The sequence below is a fragment of the Spea bombifrons genome, chromosome 13 (genome assembly GCF_027358695.1).
Source record: "Spea bombifrons isolate aSpeBom1 chromosome 13, aSpeBom1.2.pri, whole genome shotgun sequence".
Classification (NCBI taxonomy): Eukaryota; Metazoa; Chordata; class Amphibia; order Anura; family Pelobatidae; genus Spea; species Spea bombifrons.
Genome location: NC_071099.1, coordinates 19,261,146 through 19,278,027, shown reverse-complemented (window position 1 = coordinate 19,278,027; position 16,882 = coordinate 19,261,146). Strand labels below are relative to the sequence as shown.

General features: G+C 39.4%; 3 protein-coding genes across 3 annotated transcripts; 2 read left to right on the top strand and 1 right to left on the bottom strand.

Moving 5' to 3' along the window:
- LOC128471665 (pro-glucagon-like) lies at positions 1–2,720 on the top strand. The gene is made up of 6 exons (XM_053453629.1): positions 1–19; positions 632–723; positions 1,099–1,245; positions 1,486–1,623; positions 2,382–2,459; positions 2,578–2,720. Exons 2-6 carry the CDS (start codon positions 644–646, stop codon positions 2,585–2,587), a joined length of 453 nt encoding a protein of 150 aa, XP_053309604.1. The 5' UTR covers positions 1–19; positions 632–643; the 3' UTR covers positions 2,588–2,720.
- Positions 2,721–5,238: 2,518 nt separating this feature from the next.
- Positions 5,239–10,228, top strand: SNF8 (SNF8 subunit of ESCRT-II). Its single transcript, XM_053453312.1, has 8 exons — positions 5,239–5,336; positions 6,473–6,523; positions 6,689–6,827; positions 6,995–7,099; positions 7,756–7,828; positions 7,907–8,048; positions 8,969–9,043; positions 9,655–10,228. The coding sequence occupies exons 1-8, from the start codon at positions 5,283–5,285 to the stop codon at positions 9,790–9,792; spliced, it is 777 nt and encodes a 258-aa protein (XP_053309287.1). The 5' UTR covers positions 5,239–5,282; the 3' UTR covers positions 9,793–10,228.
- A 3,189-nt stretch (positions 10,229–13,417) lies between these two features.
- Positions 13,418–16,878, bottom strand: UBE2Z (ubiquitin conjugating enzyme E2 Z). The gene is made up of 7 exons (XM_053453119.1): positions 16,594–16,878; positions 15,825–15,897; positions 15,282–15,469; positions 14,938–15,049; positions 14,435–14,547; positions 13,679–13,769; positions 13,418–13,590 (listed from the first exon to the last, which is right to left on the bottom strand). Exons 1-7 carry the CDS (start codon positions 16,788–16,790, stop codon positions 13,420–13,422), a joined length of 945 nt encoding a protein of 314 aa, XP_053309094.1. The 5' UTR covers positions 16,791–16,878; the 3' UTR covers positions 13,418–13,419.
- Positions 16,879–16,882: the final 4 nt, after the last annotated feature.

Here is a 16,882-nt window from a genome sequence, read left to right as displayed (position 1 = left end):
CCACCGGACACCCTTTACAGTAAGTATTCATTTTTCTTTAATAATTACATTTTGGGGCACTTCAAATTAACAGAGAAACGTGGTTTTCGAGGTACTCTTGTGCTCCTCACTTGGACCGCAAATACTTCATACAAAACCACAAGAGATTTTGAGTTTGTTCATTGCAATGTTGAGTCCCTAAAAATTCAGAGTTTGAAAAAAGTTTGGTTCAAGAGATAATTCTGAAATCCTTAGCCAAATGTCATGGTTACGTGTTTTCCTTAGTTTAAATTGTTAAATTAGTATTCAATAATTATCATACGATTCATGAGGATTTGGAAATGGATACCCTTGCTTGGGTAAATGTTGTCATCTCTCTTCCATTAATCCAGCCTTTGGGGACTGGATTTTTATAACTTCAAATTGAAGAAAATCCTTATTTCACACAAAGAAACCATAAGAGAAAAAAGTTTTGATTCTCTGCATATTAATGTGAATGCAGTTTAGCATTACAAGTAGCGATAGCACAATTACTTAAAAAAAAAATATTAAAGCACGCTTATAATCGCAGTATAAAATGCTTTGCATGCGACGATACATTTTCAAAATCTTACTTTTGTGTAATTGCCTTTGTGTTTTACGTGTTTCTCAGCTTAGAAAGAACATGATGGGCCTGAAATATCTTGCGTTCCTTTTCTCCTTTATCATCTTTAACACTGCAGATGGAGAAGAAACTAAGCTAAGGTATTTGAACTGCTTTTGTCGTTAAAATGTTTCCATGTGGAGCGGGGTTATTAGAATTTGCCCACTTTACATTTCCACCCATTACTTTTATACCGTGCATTTTGTTGCTCATAACATACTTAATATATTCCCGTGTACGCGACTTTGTGCATGTTTCCTGAAAAATAATGCTCATTCTGTGTTTTGTTTATGGGAAGAAGTAAAAAGGAATGAGAAACTATTCACAAAACATTTGACTGTGAAATAAAAGTCAAAGCGGCATTAACAAAACTATATGGCATAAATAAAATATGATGAATACAATAACCATCTAATAAACTATGAGCACATTTTGAACAGCTTTTTATTCTCTCCTTGTTTTAATGTATACAACAGGGCCTCATTAAGCAGTGAAGCACCTCAGTCCATGCAAAGACGGTACTCAGAGGCCATCCTCGCCAGCGATTATAGCAGATCCGTAGATAACATGTTGAAAAAGAACTTTGTGGACTGGTTACTGGGCAGAAGGGAGAAGAAAAGCGAGTAAGGGATTTCTCTCTCTCATTAAATGTGTATTTATTGCAGGAAAAGCCCTATAATTTATTGACCGCACCTTCAAAACCAAAAAACAAAAATGGAGAGCTGTCCTAGATGATAACAGAGCGAGGATATGTCTATCTAGTAAATATAATATAAGTAGCATACCACAGTTCAGTTAATGATCTGTCTAAATGGAACAGCACCTTTAATCCAGGTTTATACCATTCTTGCTTTCTCCTGCAGAAATGTTTCAGATTCAACCAAGAGAGAAGCTGATTTCCAGTTCCCAGAGCTGGGAATAAAGGAGGCTGACACTCAATCAGAGTTAGAAGGAAAAAAGTACTTTCTGACCTGGCTAGCTAGAAACAAACACAGAGACAGGTAAATTACTGCATAATTAATACACTCACGCTGAACGACCTGTGCAATATAAATACATAACGTGTATATAGAGAGAGCAAAAACAAGAGCTAATCTTTTACCTACAATGCAACATTGTGTAAACTCTGCAACAATGTGCCCAATATTCACATAGCAAACAGCAAACCCTAAACAAACACATACGGGACAGGGACTGTCTCAGTACGCGACACCAAAGCCGATTCAGTATCCATACCTGCCATTATCGGCAAAGCAAAAAAAACACCGTTTTATTTCTTCACTAAAAGGGGAGTTTTCATCAGAGTTGACTCTCAGCTTCTTGACTTCACTACACATTAAGAAGGCCCAATCTCCGTGAGCTTCTGCTGCAGGAAGAGATTGGTTGACCCTCTGTAAAGTTTAGCTAAATCAGTGAGATTTATTTAAAGACTCCTTACACACTGGATTATGCATTATACAGCGCCAGCTCTGCCGTCTTGTAGGAGAAACCTGCCAGTGTTGGCCCTTCAAAGTTAATAGTGACATTAGACTTAAAACTACAACTCTCCCTTTGGCACCTAAACCCCAATGAAACGCCAAACATTTTAGGTGCTTGAACTGCTCAGACTGTTAAACAGCAAAGCCTTTTTCAAAAAGAAAACACACAAATGCTAAAGCAGACAATAAAACATTAAATCCGGAACACCAGCAGCCTCATTGAAATAATGCGCTCCGTACACACTCCGATGCCTTCTAACTGCTGCTGTGTTTATGCGCAGCTCCCACAATGACGCAAAAGCTACATTATGCGAGGAGGTATTGGATCTGCTTATGTCAACAGATATGTGCAGGGGGAGGTAGGTATAATGAATATTTATTATATCCAGTTTTGCCTCTTATACACATCACATAATGAAATGCTAAGAAAAAGTAAACGTTTTAATGAACTGAAAAAGCTGTATTTCTTCCCGTTAGATTCTCTTAACTTGTGAATATCCACGATCCATGGAGTTTGGTGTTCGCAGATGGAAAAGCTGTCAAAATATTCAATGCTCTATTAGCTATCAGTGTTCATTATGTATCACAGTGTAAAGAAATAAAAGAACTACATTTCAAAACCACTGTCTGCAGTTTCTGTGAAGACATAGAGCGTATGATACACAGACCTGTGACTAATACTCACCTTCTTCATTTCACTGCCTCATCCCTGCCTATGGTTGAGATTGAAATCTAGAACCATTCCATGATGGCAGGATAAGGTATCTAAATTGGTCCTTGGATTATTTTCTGATCTCAGGGTGATTGAGGATAAATAATCATCCGTATGCATAAACATGCCACCAATTAATACAGGCTAATCCCCTTGACTCCCTGATTATGCTCCAGCTCTTGAAATGGTGATACTCAGATAAATAACTTTTCACTTGCTACTTCTTTGTTATTCCTCAAACATTGGAATTTCCCCATTGAGGATGGGTTAAATATGGCTGTTTTTCCAGCATATTTGTCCTGTTATATACCATGTTCATACTTGGAGCATAAACAAAGGAAGAAAACCCTATTGCATACAAATACTCAGCAGACCAGAACTGACGCTTCCCATGTACCTTTATTACCGCTCATGCAGCAGGTCCCTTCCTACACTGTAGAAGGGTAAAAGCATAGCGTACAGCCACGTGTATACTGCAGCTGGATGTATTTGCGCCAATTATCATTACCGACCATGGTTGATTTTAATCCCTAGGCTGTTCCTCACTCCAAAAGAAGCAGCAACAAATGGTTAAAACATTTGCAAACTCAGCGACTTTCTAAATGAGCCAAATTTGACACAGAAACACTCCAAAATAAGTTAATTGTGACAATTTTATGTAGCAACATTCTAATTGCCCTTAAACGTTTCTAAATCTGGTCCACGTTGAAAACCCTAACATGTGAAACTTAAAGATATCTTTGGTATGAATTTAAGCAGAGATATCAATCAGTTTCAAGTAGAATGCAAGATAACTGGCTGTGCAAAGCTATAATTTCTAAATTCAGTCTGAGGAATATTCTCTGGGCAAACTTTATAATTTTAAATTCAGTCTGAGGAATATGCTCAGGACAAACCGGGTCATTAAAAACTATAGTAGAAAAATCAAAACATATTAGAGTTACTCTACTGCTGGGGTTGCCACCTTTTCTCGAAGAATTACCAGCCTTGGTATAACTTTTAAATAAATATAACCAAATGTCTACTTACGAAACTCTGTGTTTGACTTCACATGTTGCTCTGGTGCCAACATTTCTTGAGCACCACTCAGCTGAAGGGAGATAAGTCCTCTTTTTATTTCGACAGAGACGCATCCTATGTAAATCCATTGAGACAAACAAATGGGGACATTATTTACTTAACTGTACTTTGTAAATAGGCCATCAAGCATTTATGATAAAACTGCACTACAACATCCAGAATAAAGTTGCAGTAATCAATCTTGGTTCGCGACACCCAGGATACACAGATAGATGTGTGATACCATGACATTTTGGCTTCTTATTTGGTCCCTGGAGCCCAGTTCTCGTACAGCACTGTGGATATCCTGAAGCACAGTAGTAGTCCAAGCAGCTGAGAGCTGTGGTGTACCCCTGTAGGGCTCAGTATATAATGAAGTGAGTAATGCTGTTCCACACTCAGCGTCTGGCTTACTATTTAATGATGGGAGTTATGCTGTACCACTGTAGTTCTCTAGCTCAATATATAATGATGGGCATTATGCAGTATAACCATCAGTGTCTGGCTCAGTATATAGATTTATGCTGTTCCACATAAGTCAGGCTCATTATTTGCTTATGATGAGCTGTGCTGTATCATATATATACGTCTGGCTACTTGTATGCTGATGAGGGCTATGCTATAGTTCCTGCGCATACATAATGGGTGTGACAGAAGTTGATTTACTGCACCATTGTCCCTAATGCCCATAAAGCTCAAGCAAAACACTCGCTCAGGCCCTGACCAGCACAAAATGGGAAGTTTTACAACTTTTTAAAAAAATCTCTGTAGTTCTAATATCATTCATTTGCTTATTAATTTATCTACGTTCCTTAAAATAACCTATAGAAATATATAGTGGGGGAGCACAATTTTCTGTTCTTGCCTCAGGGGCAAAAGGAGCCGGCTGCGGCTCTTCCTCTCACCTGGCGCCTTCTTTAAAGTCAGAAGGCTGGATGTCAATGGCAACCTGTGGTGCTCTATAAACCGAAAAGTCACAACAATGTATAATTTATATATATATATATAAACTGTGTAACTCAAATCTGCTACACTCAGCCCAATCTGACAAGCTGCAATCAATAAATCATACGGTTTTAGTACCTCTAACCCGCTGAAACGTTGGGCAAAATGCAGTAGTTTATATTCTGCAGGCACCTCAAATAATATTGCTCAGTAAACACTGCCTGGCAGGCATATTTAGCATCATTTTATGGCTCTATGTGCATTCCAGGCGTAATGAGCGCGTAATTTATCATTCCGTATCATATAACTTTTTCACTACAGAGATAAAAACCGCTGAGTGTAAACGTTACGGAAGTAAAGATGAGTTGCTTCTCTGGTGTTTATAATCTGTTGAGGCGATTGTATGACTCCAGTGTCGCACACCAGTGACGTTCCATTGCGGAAGTACTGCTTGGAAGCTTCAGCCATGCACCGGAGAGGGGTGGGCGCGGGGGCGATAGCCAAGAAGAAGCTGGCGGAGGTGATGGGATAAGGGGCGGGGCTGAGCCTGGGGTTCCCCTCCCACTGTGGCCCCCAATCTGTTGTTTGGCCCCCAGACTATAGATCTAAATGGTTACATTCCATTAATAACCTGCAAGCGGAAATGTTATTGTTTTCAATGCTTCCCAAACACCCTCATCTAACAGGAACTCAGCTTTCATAGGCGATTCCCTTTCTCCTTCACCTGGATCTCAAAAGTAACGGACGAATGGCCGACTCCACACTCTCTGCAGCACTTGTGTTAGTTGGCTCTCTGTCGCCCTGACACCTGCTTAATGTACATAAAGTGTACGGTTTAATAGCAGGCTCGGTATTATGATTGACAAGCTACTCCCTGCTATAGCTTCTCATGCCATTCTGCAGTCACTTTGAATGATTTGGCCATAGTGTTTCATTTTGTGACCTATGTATTAAAAAGTAATCAAAACTGAAACTCAGGAGCGGTTTCTAAAAAAATGTAATACTGTAAAAAATACTAATACTAATATCTTGTCTAGGTTTGTATTGTTAAACAGTTAATGCAAACACATCCTATAACTTAGACCTTAAATTGGCTCTGAAGTCCAGTTGCAACGAGGAAGAATCAAAAAGGAGAAAACCTCTTCTCCAAAAGCTAGAATACAGCAAGGTTTTGCTTAAAAATCAAGACACCTAAAAATAACTTTTTTCTTGCTAAATCTGCAGTTTGTTTTGAGATACCGTTGGATAAGCTCCGGTGTCACTTTCCAAAAAAACATCTGCCCTATGGGAGAACGTCCATTAACGTTAAATCTGTTATTCATACAGATGCTTGAGTGGGCAAGAAAACACGTGCCATAGTATGTTATTACATGTCATAATTTTCTTAATTATTTGTGTATGCACAACCATACACAACTTATAAACCAACAATAAAGGTTACAGGAAGTATTGTACTTTGGGGTGAATGTGCCTATATCAAGCTAATGTTTTGTTCCATCCCATGGCTGAAGAACACCGGTTTAAGCGCGCATTGCATGATAAGTATCCGTTGCATGACATTACTTGGTAGTGGAGGAACGGATTTGGAATACATCTGCATTTATATACATTGTGCCTAAAATGGACAGATGTGTTTAACCGAGCTTTTCATTTCAGGCCAAGTACAAGGAGCGGGGAACTGTCTTGGCTGAGGATCAGCTGGCTCAGGTGAGGATCAGGTGATGGACCTTCATAATGTGGGGTAAAGGAGTTCAAACTACAACGGCTGCAAACCACCTTGGTCAACTTTGCTTTAACAACCATGCGTCTACCAGAATTTTTTATTAAATAGATCTAGATAGCAAATGTTTTTGTTTTTTTTGTTTGTTTCAGATGTCAAAGCAGCTGGAGATGTTTAAAACCAATCTGGAAGAGTTTGCCAGTAAACACAAGCAAGAGATTCGTAAAAATCCGCAATTCAGGGTCCAGTTCCAAGACATGTGTGCCACAATTGGCGTGGACCCTTTAGCATGTAAGGGATCTTGCCTCTGCCTCCCTATCCTGCGTTTCTGTTCCATTATAGCAATACATTAACAGCGTGTCACGCATTGCGGTTACTTTAGGGAGATCCACATGTGAATTAAACACAGTATATATGCAATATGAAATCAGTGAATAACGTACCCTTGTTTTTTACAGCTGGCAAGGGATTCTGGTCGGAAATGCTGGGCGTCGGAGACTTTTACTATGAACTTGGTGTTCAGATAGTTGAAGTTTGTTTAGCTCTGAAGCACCACAATGGAGGTGGGTACCGTAGAGAACTATACAACCTTATTGTATGCAAAGTCAACATAAGTTACTGATGCAAATGGGGGAAGGGTTTTAACGTTTTTAGGGGGACTTGGCCTAAATGTAGGACTCTTCATCGAATAGTTGTGTACCATAAGTATTGTGCCCTTATTCAGTAAACAAACAAATCAGAACAGTATTGTCTTTTAATGTAGACCACATAGGGACATCCTCAGACCTCTCAAGATGCACCTATCCAAAATTAAGATCAATCAAAAATAAACTAGCATAAGGTGCTATGGACTACACAATAAGCAGACCGTTCTGCACGTTGATTTTGCAAACATGGATGATTAAATATTAAATATAACTTTGATATATAAAACGTTCTCCTCCTTTCTAAATATTCTTATGGCTTAAGAGGGCAAATTTAAAAGTGAGAGCTCAAATAGCATTGACCAGCACAGGAATTACTCAAAAACCATTAAATAATAATAATAATTAATAAAATCCACCCAGTCGGCTTTCTAGTCTCCCGCCCTGTATGGTTTTTATTGTTTTTGAAATGTTTTAGGCACTGGACACACGTGATTTGGGGATGTGCCGCTTTACGGGATGTGCTGTTTTGCAGACTTGTGCTCTGTGTAAGACGCCGCTCTTCTTCTCTCTAGGTCTAATAATGTTGGCTGAGCTTCATCAACAGGTTTTGAAGGGAAGAGGAAAGCTTGCTCAGGATGTTAGTCAGTAGGTAGCATTTTATTTAAATGATTATGTCAGGTAAATCACGTGCGTTATGTCTAATGACGGAATGTGTGCTTCCAGGGATGATGTCATCAGAGCTATCAAGAAACTAAAGGTCCTTGGCAGCGGGTTTGGCATTATCCCTGTGGGTGGCTCTTACCTGGTGCAGTCGGTTCCCGCAGAGCTTAACATGGATCACACGGTCGTACTGCAGCTGGCAGAGGTAGGTGCATTCTAGGAAAAGTATAGATTTACGTTAAATAAAGACTGCTGCCCCAGACATCTTCAACAAATATAAACTTTTTAAAAACTGCATAAATATTTTAATATGCATATTTAATTCCGTGCCTTGTGGTAGAGTGGCCTCTAAATTGAGGCGATTTAAGGTATAATATTTGTATGTAGATTAAAAAAACAAAACTGAGAATTGACAGTAAAACAAGCTATTCATAGTAAAATGCCTGTTTTTTGCAAATGACAAATTGTTTAGGGCTTTAAATTCAGTTCATGGTGTATGTTTGCTGCAGACGGATTTAATTAAATCGGGAGAAAGCATGATGAGATTTAATATTGATAAATGTCAAGTCATTTGCATAGTGAAAACACACAAGCTAATAACGTGATAAATAAGGTCAGATTGCAGGATGATCGTTTCAGAAGAAATGGGGTGCTAGTTGACAATAGGCAATGTCACGAAGCAGCTGCTGAGGCAAATAATTTACTAGCATTCATTAAATAGGGGCATCGATGCAAGTTCAGGGAATGAACTGAAACATTAGTTAGGCATCATTTAGAATACGCGGTTCAATTGTGGCCGCTAATTCATAACAAGATGAGATTGAATTGGAAAGAGTACAAAGAAGAGCTACGTAAATAGTGGAATAGGGGTATTTTAGCTAAATAGAGTTATTTACTCTGACCTTCAGGGTCTATATCGGGGTCCTCGCAGTTCTAGCCACAGTTCCATCTTAAGCAAAACAGGACGTTCTTTCCAGTAAGAGCGATAAACCTCTTGAATGCACTACTTGGGTGTCTGGTCATTCATGGCATTTCATCATCTTTACTGGATGGCATTTTTTCCTAATTTGTTGCAATTCTTCTGATTTCCCTTATTTCATACTTTTTATTTTTTTGATCTCACAGAAAAAAGGTTATGTAACAGTTGGTGAAATTAAATCAAGCCTGAATTGGGAGACAGAAAGAGCCAAACATGTGTTGGTAAGTAAGCGTCAGTTTAATGCCCCATACATCCTTATCAATGAACATTAATACACGTTAAAGGACTTTGTACTTTAATATGTTTTATTTAGCTGTTAAAATAAGAGAAAAAATACTAACCTTCCTAAAATGCTCGGCCCCCTCCACATTCCAAGTTTTGCATCAGTTTTTGACTCGTTGAAGCAGCCAGTCGCTTGCTGGGAAGTGCTTTCTGCTCATGCACACAGGGGGTCTCGTTAGGCCACCAGGATCTCTTGTGTAAGCCGGCTCTTCCATAAAGGACAAAGAGTTAGTAGCGAAATCTGTCTGTAGCTGCAGGGACCCTCGTGCAAGTATGATTGGGCTAAGGGAGGCCTACAGCCGAGCTTCCACCTTTCTCCTTCTCCCTGTTTAATCTAAGACAAGACCAAGGACTGATTAAGGTCTTTCTAATAAAATAGGTGGGCCCAAAAGTTCTTATCTGCCATCAAATTCTATGTTATTGCCCGTAACAGATAGAGATTGAGTGACACAACATTAATGTAAATAATACATTAAAGTCATCTTGTGTAACGTAATTTGGTTACTCTCGCTATTCCTGTTTTAATGCTGACCTCTGTTCTCTTACCTAGGAGCATTTGCTGAAGGAAGGATTGGCCTGGTTGGATTTGCAAGCAACAGGGGAGGCAGAGTACTGGCTGCCAGCTCTCTACACTGAACTTTATTCCCAACAAATTACTCTCGACGAGACAAAGGGTAGTACTTCTTGACTCTTCAGAAGCAGGACGAAATCAATGCTACCTCAGACTGATCTGTCAAACACAATGCCTCTGAGGGAAAAATGTATTTTCTTCTGCCAGGTTACCAACTGTAAGGACTTGGAGATATATTTTTGATATTTTTCTCTTTGGCTCTTCGTTAAGATAAAGACACAAAACCAACAACCCCCCCCCCCCTTTTCTAGTGTAACCTCCTCCATTCTTTAGTTCCATGCACCTTTAAAGTGGTCCTCCAGCTTTTATAAGTAAGTGAGGTGAGCCCCACAAGAGCCGAGGTTTCATTTTCCGATCCGCTCTAGCCATGCATTTGTACATTCGCAGAATCATTGTACGTTCTGTTTGTTTTGCTCAAATCTTCGGCAAGGAGCTCCCAATGAAGTGAATATTGCAGAGTAATTGTAGCTCTTAATAAACATGGTGAGTACCTCGTCTGGCTCCTTAAACGTCTGCACTAGAAGTGGCTTTGAGATGTTCTGTTACGGTAATTATAAAGATTATATGCAATGTCGTGAGCCTCGCCTTCTCTGTAGACGATGTGCTGAGAGCCGTGTGCTTTCCTGATCAGATCTAACAAGATTGAAGGTAAAAAACCCAGGACCCCACAACAACTCCTGTGTCTAATACTGTATATTAGGCAGGTAGCCCATGTAACCGTAATATAAGGAATCAAAGATTGACAGGCATTTTTCCTTACCTGTGAATCTCTACCTGGAATGTTTTAGGTGTGCATATATTGACAAGTATATCTTTGTGTATCTTGCCAGAAGATAAGTCTTTATTCACAGGTGATACCTTTTATTAGGTAGGCGTAGAAAAAGATGTAGAGTCAGCCGAGCTTTTAAGACCCGAAGAAACAGAACTGTTACCTCTTTCTTCTGATGGCTGTTAAAGCCTAGCTGGCTGTATATATAACGCCGACAAAAGGTATCACCTTTGACTAAAGTCTTTTCTTGGACCAATAAGGCTATGTATATATATAATGTTATATTAGGCTAATAGTAAATGCTTCCACTAAAAGTGAATGGTTGCAAAGGCTAGAGCAGGCACAATCTCAAATGGTGGTATTGGGGGAAAAATCCAAGTTAAAATGGGGGGGGGGGGCTTCAACCAAAGTAATTTTAGCAATAGTACATAAATTTACAACTTGGGGATTGAATAAAAAAAGTTTTCGTTTTGGCTAGGAGGGTGGTGGCACAACCTAAGTGACAGCTGGTCCACATATACATCTGGCCAATGAATGGTATAAAGTGTTGGGATCATTCTGGAGTAATATGTTAAATATTCTGTTTGATACGCAGGAGCGCTCTTTGAATCATAAGCAATGTATTATACTTTCTATAAATAAAATATCGGAAGATTTCCAGATGCAGTAAGCTCAGCATACAGTACTATTTGATAGCGATGGGTAATCAGAAACAGCGTCTCGGCTGTTGGTTTTAGGGAAGACTATATAATAATTGATGTTTAATAAATCTGAGAAACGATGATACTCCCAGTATGGTGGCGATTCTAACTAGATTTAGGAATCTGACGATACAAGTAAAAAAAAATGTTTATAGCTAAGGCTACAAAATGGGATGAGGCAACGATCATACACAACAAAATAAACACAAAGTATAAGCATGATCATTTTAATGACCCAATCGCTGTATCATGAAATACACATATTTTTCCTTTAAAAAAAAAAGCCCTGCCATGTTTCCATATACAGTATGAGATCTAAATGTAAAAACAATTCCCAACATTTAACACTTACCATTAATGATGCTTCAAAGCAGATCTGGTGCTTTTACCAATTATTGTATCTTGCAGTTCACTAACAATACCAATGCAAGGCTGTTAAAGCAGATAAAAATATGCAATATATGTAGACGTAACCCACCATGTGTAGACCTTGGCAACAGGTATCTCGCCTTTCTGTTCTCATGATCTGCACACTTATTCTTCCTCATTAAGATATTTTTTTAAGTTAAGGGTGGCATTTGGTTTGTTCCTGGTGCCTTTGTAAAGGTACTCTAGGAAATTCACGGACATGCTGCATTTAGATACAAGTGTTAAATACAGCAGATGAGATGGAACAGCATCTTTAAAACGTCTCCACAACAAATGATTTCAAAACAGTCCTAGCCAGTATTAATATCTAAATTTAGTATAGTTTAGTGTGCAAAATAGTAAAGAGCACAACAGAACCGATTCCACGTTGTGCAGAAGCAGCTTGGCCTATCCTACAGAAGAACCTCAGAACAATGACTCCCATTACGCATGATGTTGCAGAGGCGAATGAAATATCATCTTACCCCAAATCATGGTTTTGGGAGTGAAACCCATGTACTATACCATGATCAATTCCGTTCAGTCATTTTCAATATTTATGAAAGTGATTTCTCGATCAAAAACGCCATGCCCAAGAAATATCACCTGCATAAAAAACTGCCACGCAAACCAGAACCCGACGCATGCACGAAATTACGAGATTTAATCCATTCTAACTATCAGAGAGCAGCAAGTACCGTATTTTATTAAAAATAAAAAAAAATACAATATTTTCTAATGAGCTCATTTACATGTGCTGAAATTAGACTGCTGTGCACTAGTTAAGCCAAACATTAATCACGTTCAAAATACCAAATTCACCTTTATACATGTAGAGCCCAAGAATACTTCAGTCATTAATAAGATTGTCTTGGTTTATCTTCCTCCTCCCTACCTCAAAAAAGGCTTTTTGGAGAAAAAAAAAAGAAAAGATATGTCTGTCAGATGTCAGAAATAGGGCACAGTGTAACATATTAAAAAAAAAAAGCCAAACATGTCTCTTATCTATATCATTTCCCAAAGTGGATGTTTAGAATACTAAATACAATATTTCAAAAGTTACTATTGTGATTTGACCATAAGCAAAACAATCCAATTCACATAAAAACAGAAGACAAATGATTCCAGAAACTTAAACAAGGATTTCAGCAGATCTAATAGCAATGCACTTGTGACTTTTTTTGCCCCAAGGTTCTTGGTTATAAAAAGCAGAGTAAACGGTAATTGCTAACGTACAGGTAAAACAAAAATATTAACAAGCGAAAGAAACCAAGAGATATTCCGAAGAAGTCTTGATTTATTCCTATTGCAAATATGTGAAACACCTACAAAGCCCAGTATGTAAAAGAAAGTGCATTTTGTGGGGTGGAAAGCATGTAAATCTAAATAATAATAAAAAAGGTAGTGGCTTCTGAAACTTAAAATGGCCAATCGTGTTATAGGAGGGAGTTATGGATGGGGTTACTTCTGCTCCCTTATTAATGAACTCTGGCTTATCTGGACCAGTAATTGGCCATTCCACGAAGGAAGAATCTTCATTCTTAGACGGAAAGTGCTGTCTTCGTGCTAGATCCAGGAACCAGAGCTCTGTGCTCTCTACAATGATGCAATAAAGATCCCACAGGATATCTCCTATCCGTTTGTACTTACAGGGAGCAAAATTCATTAACCTGCCTCCAAAACAGCAGCCAAAGTAAAGTGGCTTTGTGTACCAAAGTCCATCCTTGTCAAGCAAGATCCCTTGTACTCTGCTAACATTGTCTGTGCTGACAGCATCCATCAGGCAGTTACATCGCTACAAACATTTTAGGGGTTTGAGCTTCCCTGTGTGTCCGTTTCTGCCTCGGAGGAGCTGGAGTCAGAGTCTATGTCCACTGCTTCTCTTCGATGTTTCTCTCGAACCTTCTGTTTTATATTCTGCAAGCGGCTGAGCAAAGACTGATAATCAAAGTGACCACGTTTTTCCCCAAATGGGTCCTGAAAATATGACACAAAACAAACCCAAAACTTTAGTGAATAAATAATGCTTTCATACCATTCCTGTCACAAGGGAGAGAACAATTACCTGCATGTTTTGTCCCTGTAGGTGAAACCTATCCTTGCAAACCACCTCATAAAAATCATAATATTCCATAAATGATTTTTCCATCACGCTCCTGTAACAAACAAACAAAAAAGTTGTATAATGCAGTTGTATAATTAACCTTTCTGAACATCGTGTATAACCTTCCTTTAACACCTTAAGGTTTTAAGTACATATGGTTCACTCTTGCAAAAGTCAGATGATCTAAACGATACACAACCTGTCGTTCCGGTCGGCGACACTGTTTACCATGATGATTTATTTTTTTTGTAAAACAAAGGCAATTTCCACTATGTTTAGGTTCTGCAACAAGCAGAAACAAATGTTGGGGTCAGACCTTAAGTAAGGTTGAAATATTTGTCCAAACCCGTATTTAATCATGGACAAAATGAAAAGGCCATTGAGGTTTTTTCATACCCTCGAGTAAAAACAGTTTATACCCCACATGACATTTACAAAGATTTTTGATATGCAAGAATTATCATTTTGTCCACTGTGTCTGTGGATTATATTATCTAGTAATAATAAAAGGTACATTTTAAATCCCCTTACATATAATCAACGTAAACAGGCCATTCATCACATCCTATATACCTTGAAAATATCACAATCAATATTCACAATCCAATCACTTGCTGCTCTGCACACACTCAGCATACACAGCAGAAGCACATATGCTGAGCTCTATGCTTAATTACAAGCAATAATAATAATAAAAAAAAAAAAACAGTCACAAACCTTAAGGCATCAGGACATTGGCATTTTCCCTCCAGCATATCACAAACTGCCACTCTAATTGTCTCATGTCGAATGCATTCATTGTAGTTTTTACTGTCCCCCGAGTGTCTTTCCTTAAAATATTAAAAAAGAGAAAAACATACAGAAAAGGTTAAATCGTTCTGTAATGGAGCTTCCCTCTCACCCCATCTACAATGTTTTCATAGGAACAACACTGAAACTAATATCCCCTAATGTGCATCTTGGCACAGCTTTTAAGGACTGTCCAAAGGGACTTTGAGTGAATGGGTTAATTGATTTTGGGGCTAAAAGCTGTGCTGAAAGTCCCTATTTAAAACGTGCGATTCACTAATTTATTTTTGCATTTCTGAAACAACTAGAAATAGCGTTTAGGGGTTTACTTCCCTCAGTTTTAACCAAGTCACAACCCAGGGCTTTTACACAGATGACTAATAACTCTCTGGCTGATGCTGAGCCCACTGCACCCGAAGGCAGCTAGTTACCTGCTCAAATCCCGGCTCATTGTGATAAGGATTCTCCGTCATCAAGGACTGAATAGATATAAGTACTGAAGACAGGCTCTGTGCCGGACTCCATGCTGGCCCAGTCCAAGTTCTAGTATTTGAACAAGAAAACAAATTTGCACATTAGGACAAAAAACTAAGGTTTCAAACCTTAGTAATTTCAATTGATCTTTTTACAAAAAAAGTCTTTACATTCCAAAATGATGAACTTGGACATCAACGTAAATAAAACCATAAACGTATTGCACATCACTGAAGGGTTATCACAATTTCTTCCTACATATAGGACATTTCTGGTGTGCTCTAACACTACATGTCCTTACCCAAGAATACTTAAGCAGACTTTGCCATTGCGGTAGAAATTGGGGTTAAATCTCACTGTGTTGTTTCCAGTGGTCATCAGTTTTACACGAGGTGGGTGAATTGGATAATCTGGTGGACATCGAAACAGGAACAAGAAGAATCCTCCTTCGTAAGGTGTATCAAATGGGCCTGTGATGAGAGCATGAATCTGCAAAATAAGAGGCTCACTAACGCACTTGACAAGAATAGAGCATCGGTTATGTAATTAATCATCTCAACTAAGCAAACAGCAAAGCTGTGCCGATAATTTACAACAGTGATTGACAACTCAGGGACATAAGGAAGCAATGACCTAAGGCATAAACACATATATATATATATATTATATATATATATACACACACACATACACCCCCCTCACCCAACTAATGATTATTTCTTAGGTGTGGCTAATGGCCCAAAACAGGAGACTGATTTGACTGGTTGATGCCACTACCCTTTATAAGAGGAAAACCCCAATTTGTTGAGCTAGGGCTCTCCCTCCATGGATTTTGTACTAGTACCTTTGTCATGTCATGAGGATCTGGCACCACAACCATTCCTGGGGGAGGCTCCTTATAAATGGTCATGATATCCCTAGAGGGTTTAAGGGAAAGAAAAGCTTTCATCTTCTTGGAAACATGAAAAGTAAAACTTTAAAACATTAAGGAAGTAAGGTACCCGGTACGATTTGTTTCCTCGTACTTCTACCAACAATTGAAATACATAATACAGAAACCAAGAGTTTCCCCAGCTGCGGCCCACCTCTACGCAGGCAGCAAAGCTGGGGCCACTGCTTGCGCAAGCATTTGCACATTCCCAATGCCACCTCGGGAAACACAAGAGGCTGTCGGGGCTCCAACAGACACACCTGTCAAAACATGGCGTGATGACACGACACAAGAGGCTGGCATTCACACATTAACGGGAAAAGTGAAGCCGATTTACATTTATGCCTGAAATGTATTGATTTATTTAGCACCATTATACTCTTCAGCTCTGCACAGGGCGTAAGCACTAACACTATGAGGTGACGAGGGCCCTGCTCACATCAGCTTACAAAGAAGGAAGCATTCAGAATCTGGGTCCAAGTGAAACCTTTTGGCGTGAAAGATGCTTCTTATAACCAAGTATTATGGGCGGTTAGTAATCAGTCGAAGCCCCCTCACAGCCCCGGTTATCTGATGGACGTGCACCGAAAAGTTCTGACAGACACGGGCCGGTATGACACTGAGCGAGTTTATGATAATCAGGCACGGTGTATTCTGCGGTTTGACAGGGACAGCCGCTCACCGTTTGATCCTCAGCACACACTGAGCTGACGCCCTCTCGTTATCCCAGTCCGTACTAGCCGTGGGATCCCACACAGAGGACGTGGCCAAATGCGATGTCCCGGGCGGATGAAGGCCGGTAAGGTGAGGCACCAAACCACCTCCTGCTGCCGTCGCACCCGGGAGAATGATCGCCTCGGCTGCCGGACTCTCCGCCATTCCGTTTCACACTCACTTCCGGGACTCCGGAGCAACGAGACTGGAGGATAGAGAGGCTGTCGCTGTCATAAAACCCCCTAGCACTCTCTTTC

Bases quoted from the DNA above. Each gene is read 5' to 3' on its own strand.
- LOC128471665 (XM_053453629.1), top strand. From the start codon at position 644: ATGATGGGCCTGAAATATCTTGCGTTCCTTTTCTCCTTTATCATCTTT. The intron at 724-1,098 runs GTATTTGAACTG...TGTATACAACAG, and splicing joins GGAGAAGAAACTAAGCTAAG to GGCCTCATTAAGCAGTGAAG. The intron at 1,624-2,381 runs GTAAATTACTGC...GTTTATGCGCAG, and splicing joins AGAAACAAACACAGAGACAG to CTCCCACAATGACGCAAAAG.
- SNF8 (XM_053453312.1), top strand. From the start codon at position 5,283: ATGCACCGGAGAGGGGTGGGCGCGGGGGCGATAGCCAAGAAGAAGCTG. The intron at 5,337-6,472 runs GTGATGGGATAA...TTTTCATTTCAG, and splicing joins CCAAGAAGAAGCTGGCGGAG to GCCAAGTACAAGGAGCGGGG. The intron at 9,044-9,654 runs GTAAGTAAGCGT...TCTCTTACCTAG, and splicing joins AAAGAGCCAAACATGTGTTG to GAGCATTTGCTGAAGGAAGG.
- UBE2Z (XM_053453119.1), bottom strand. From the start codon at position 16,790: ATGGCGGAGAGTCCGGCAGCCGAGGCGATCATTCTCCCGGGTGCGACG. The intron at 15,898-16,593 runs GTGAGCGGCTGT...TAAACCCTCTAG, and splicing joins TGTGTGCTGAGGATCAAACG to GGATATCATGACCATTTATA. The intron at 13,591-13,678 runs GTAATTGTTCTC...TCATATTTTCAG, and splicing joins TACAGGGACAAAACATGCAG to GACCCATTTGGGGAAAAACG.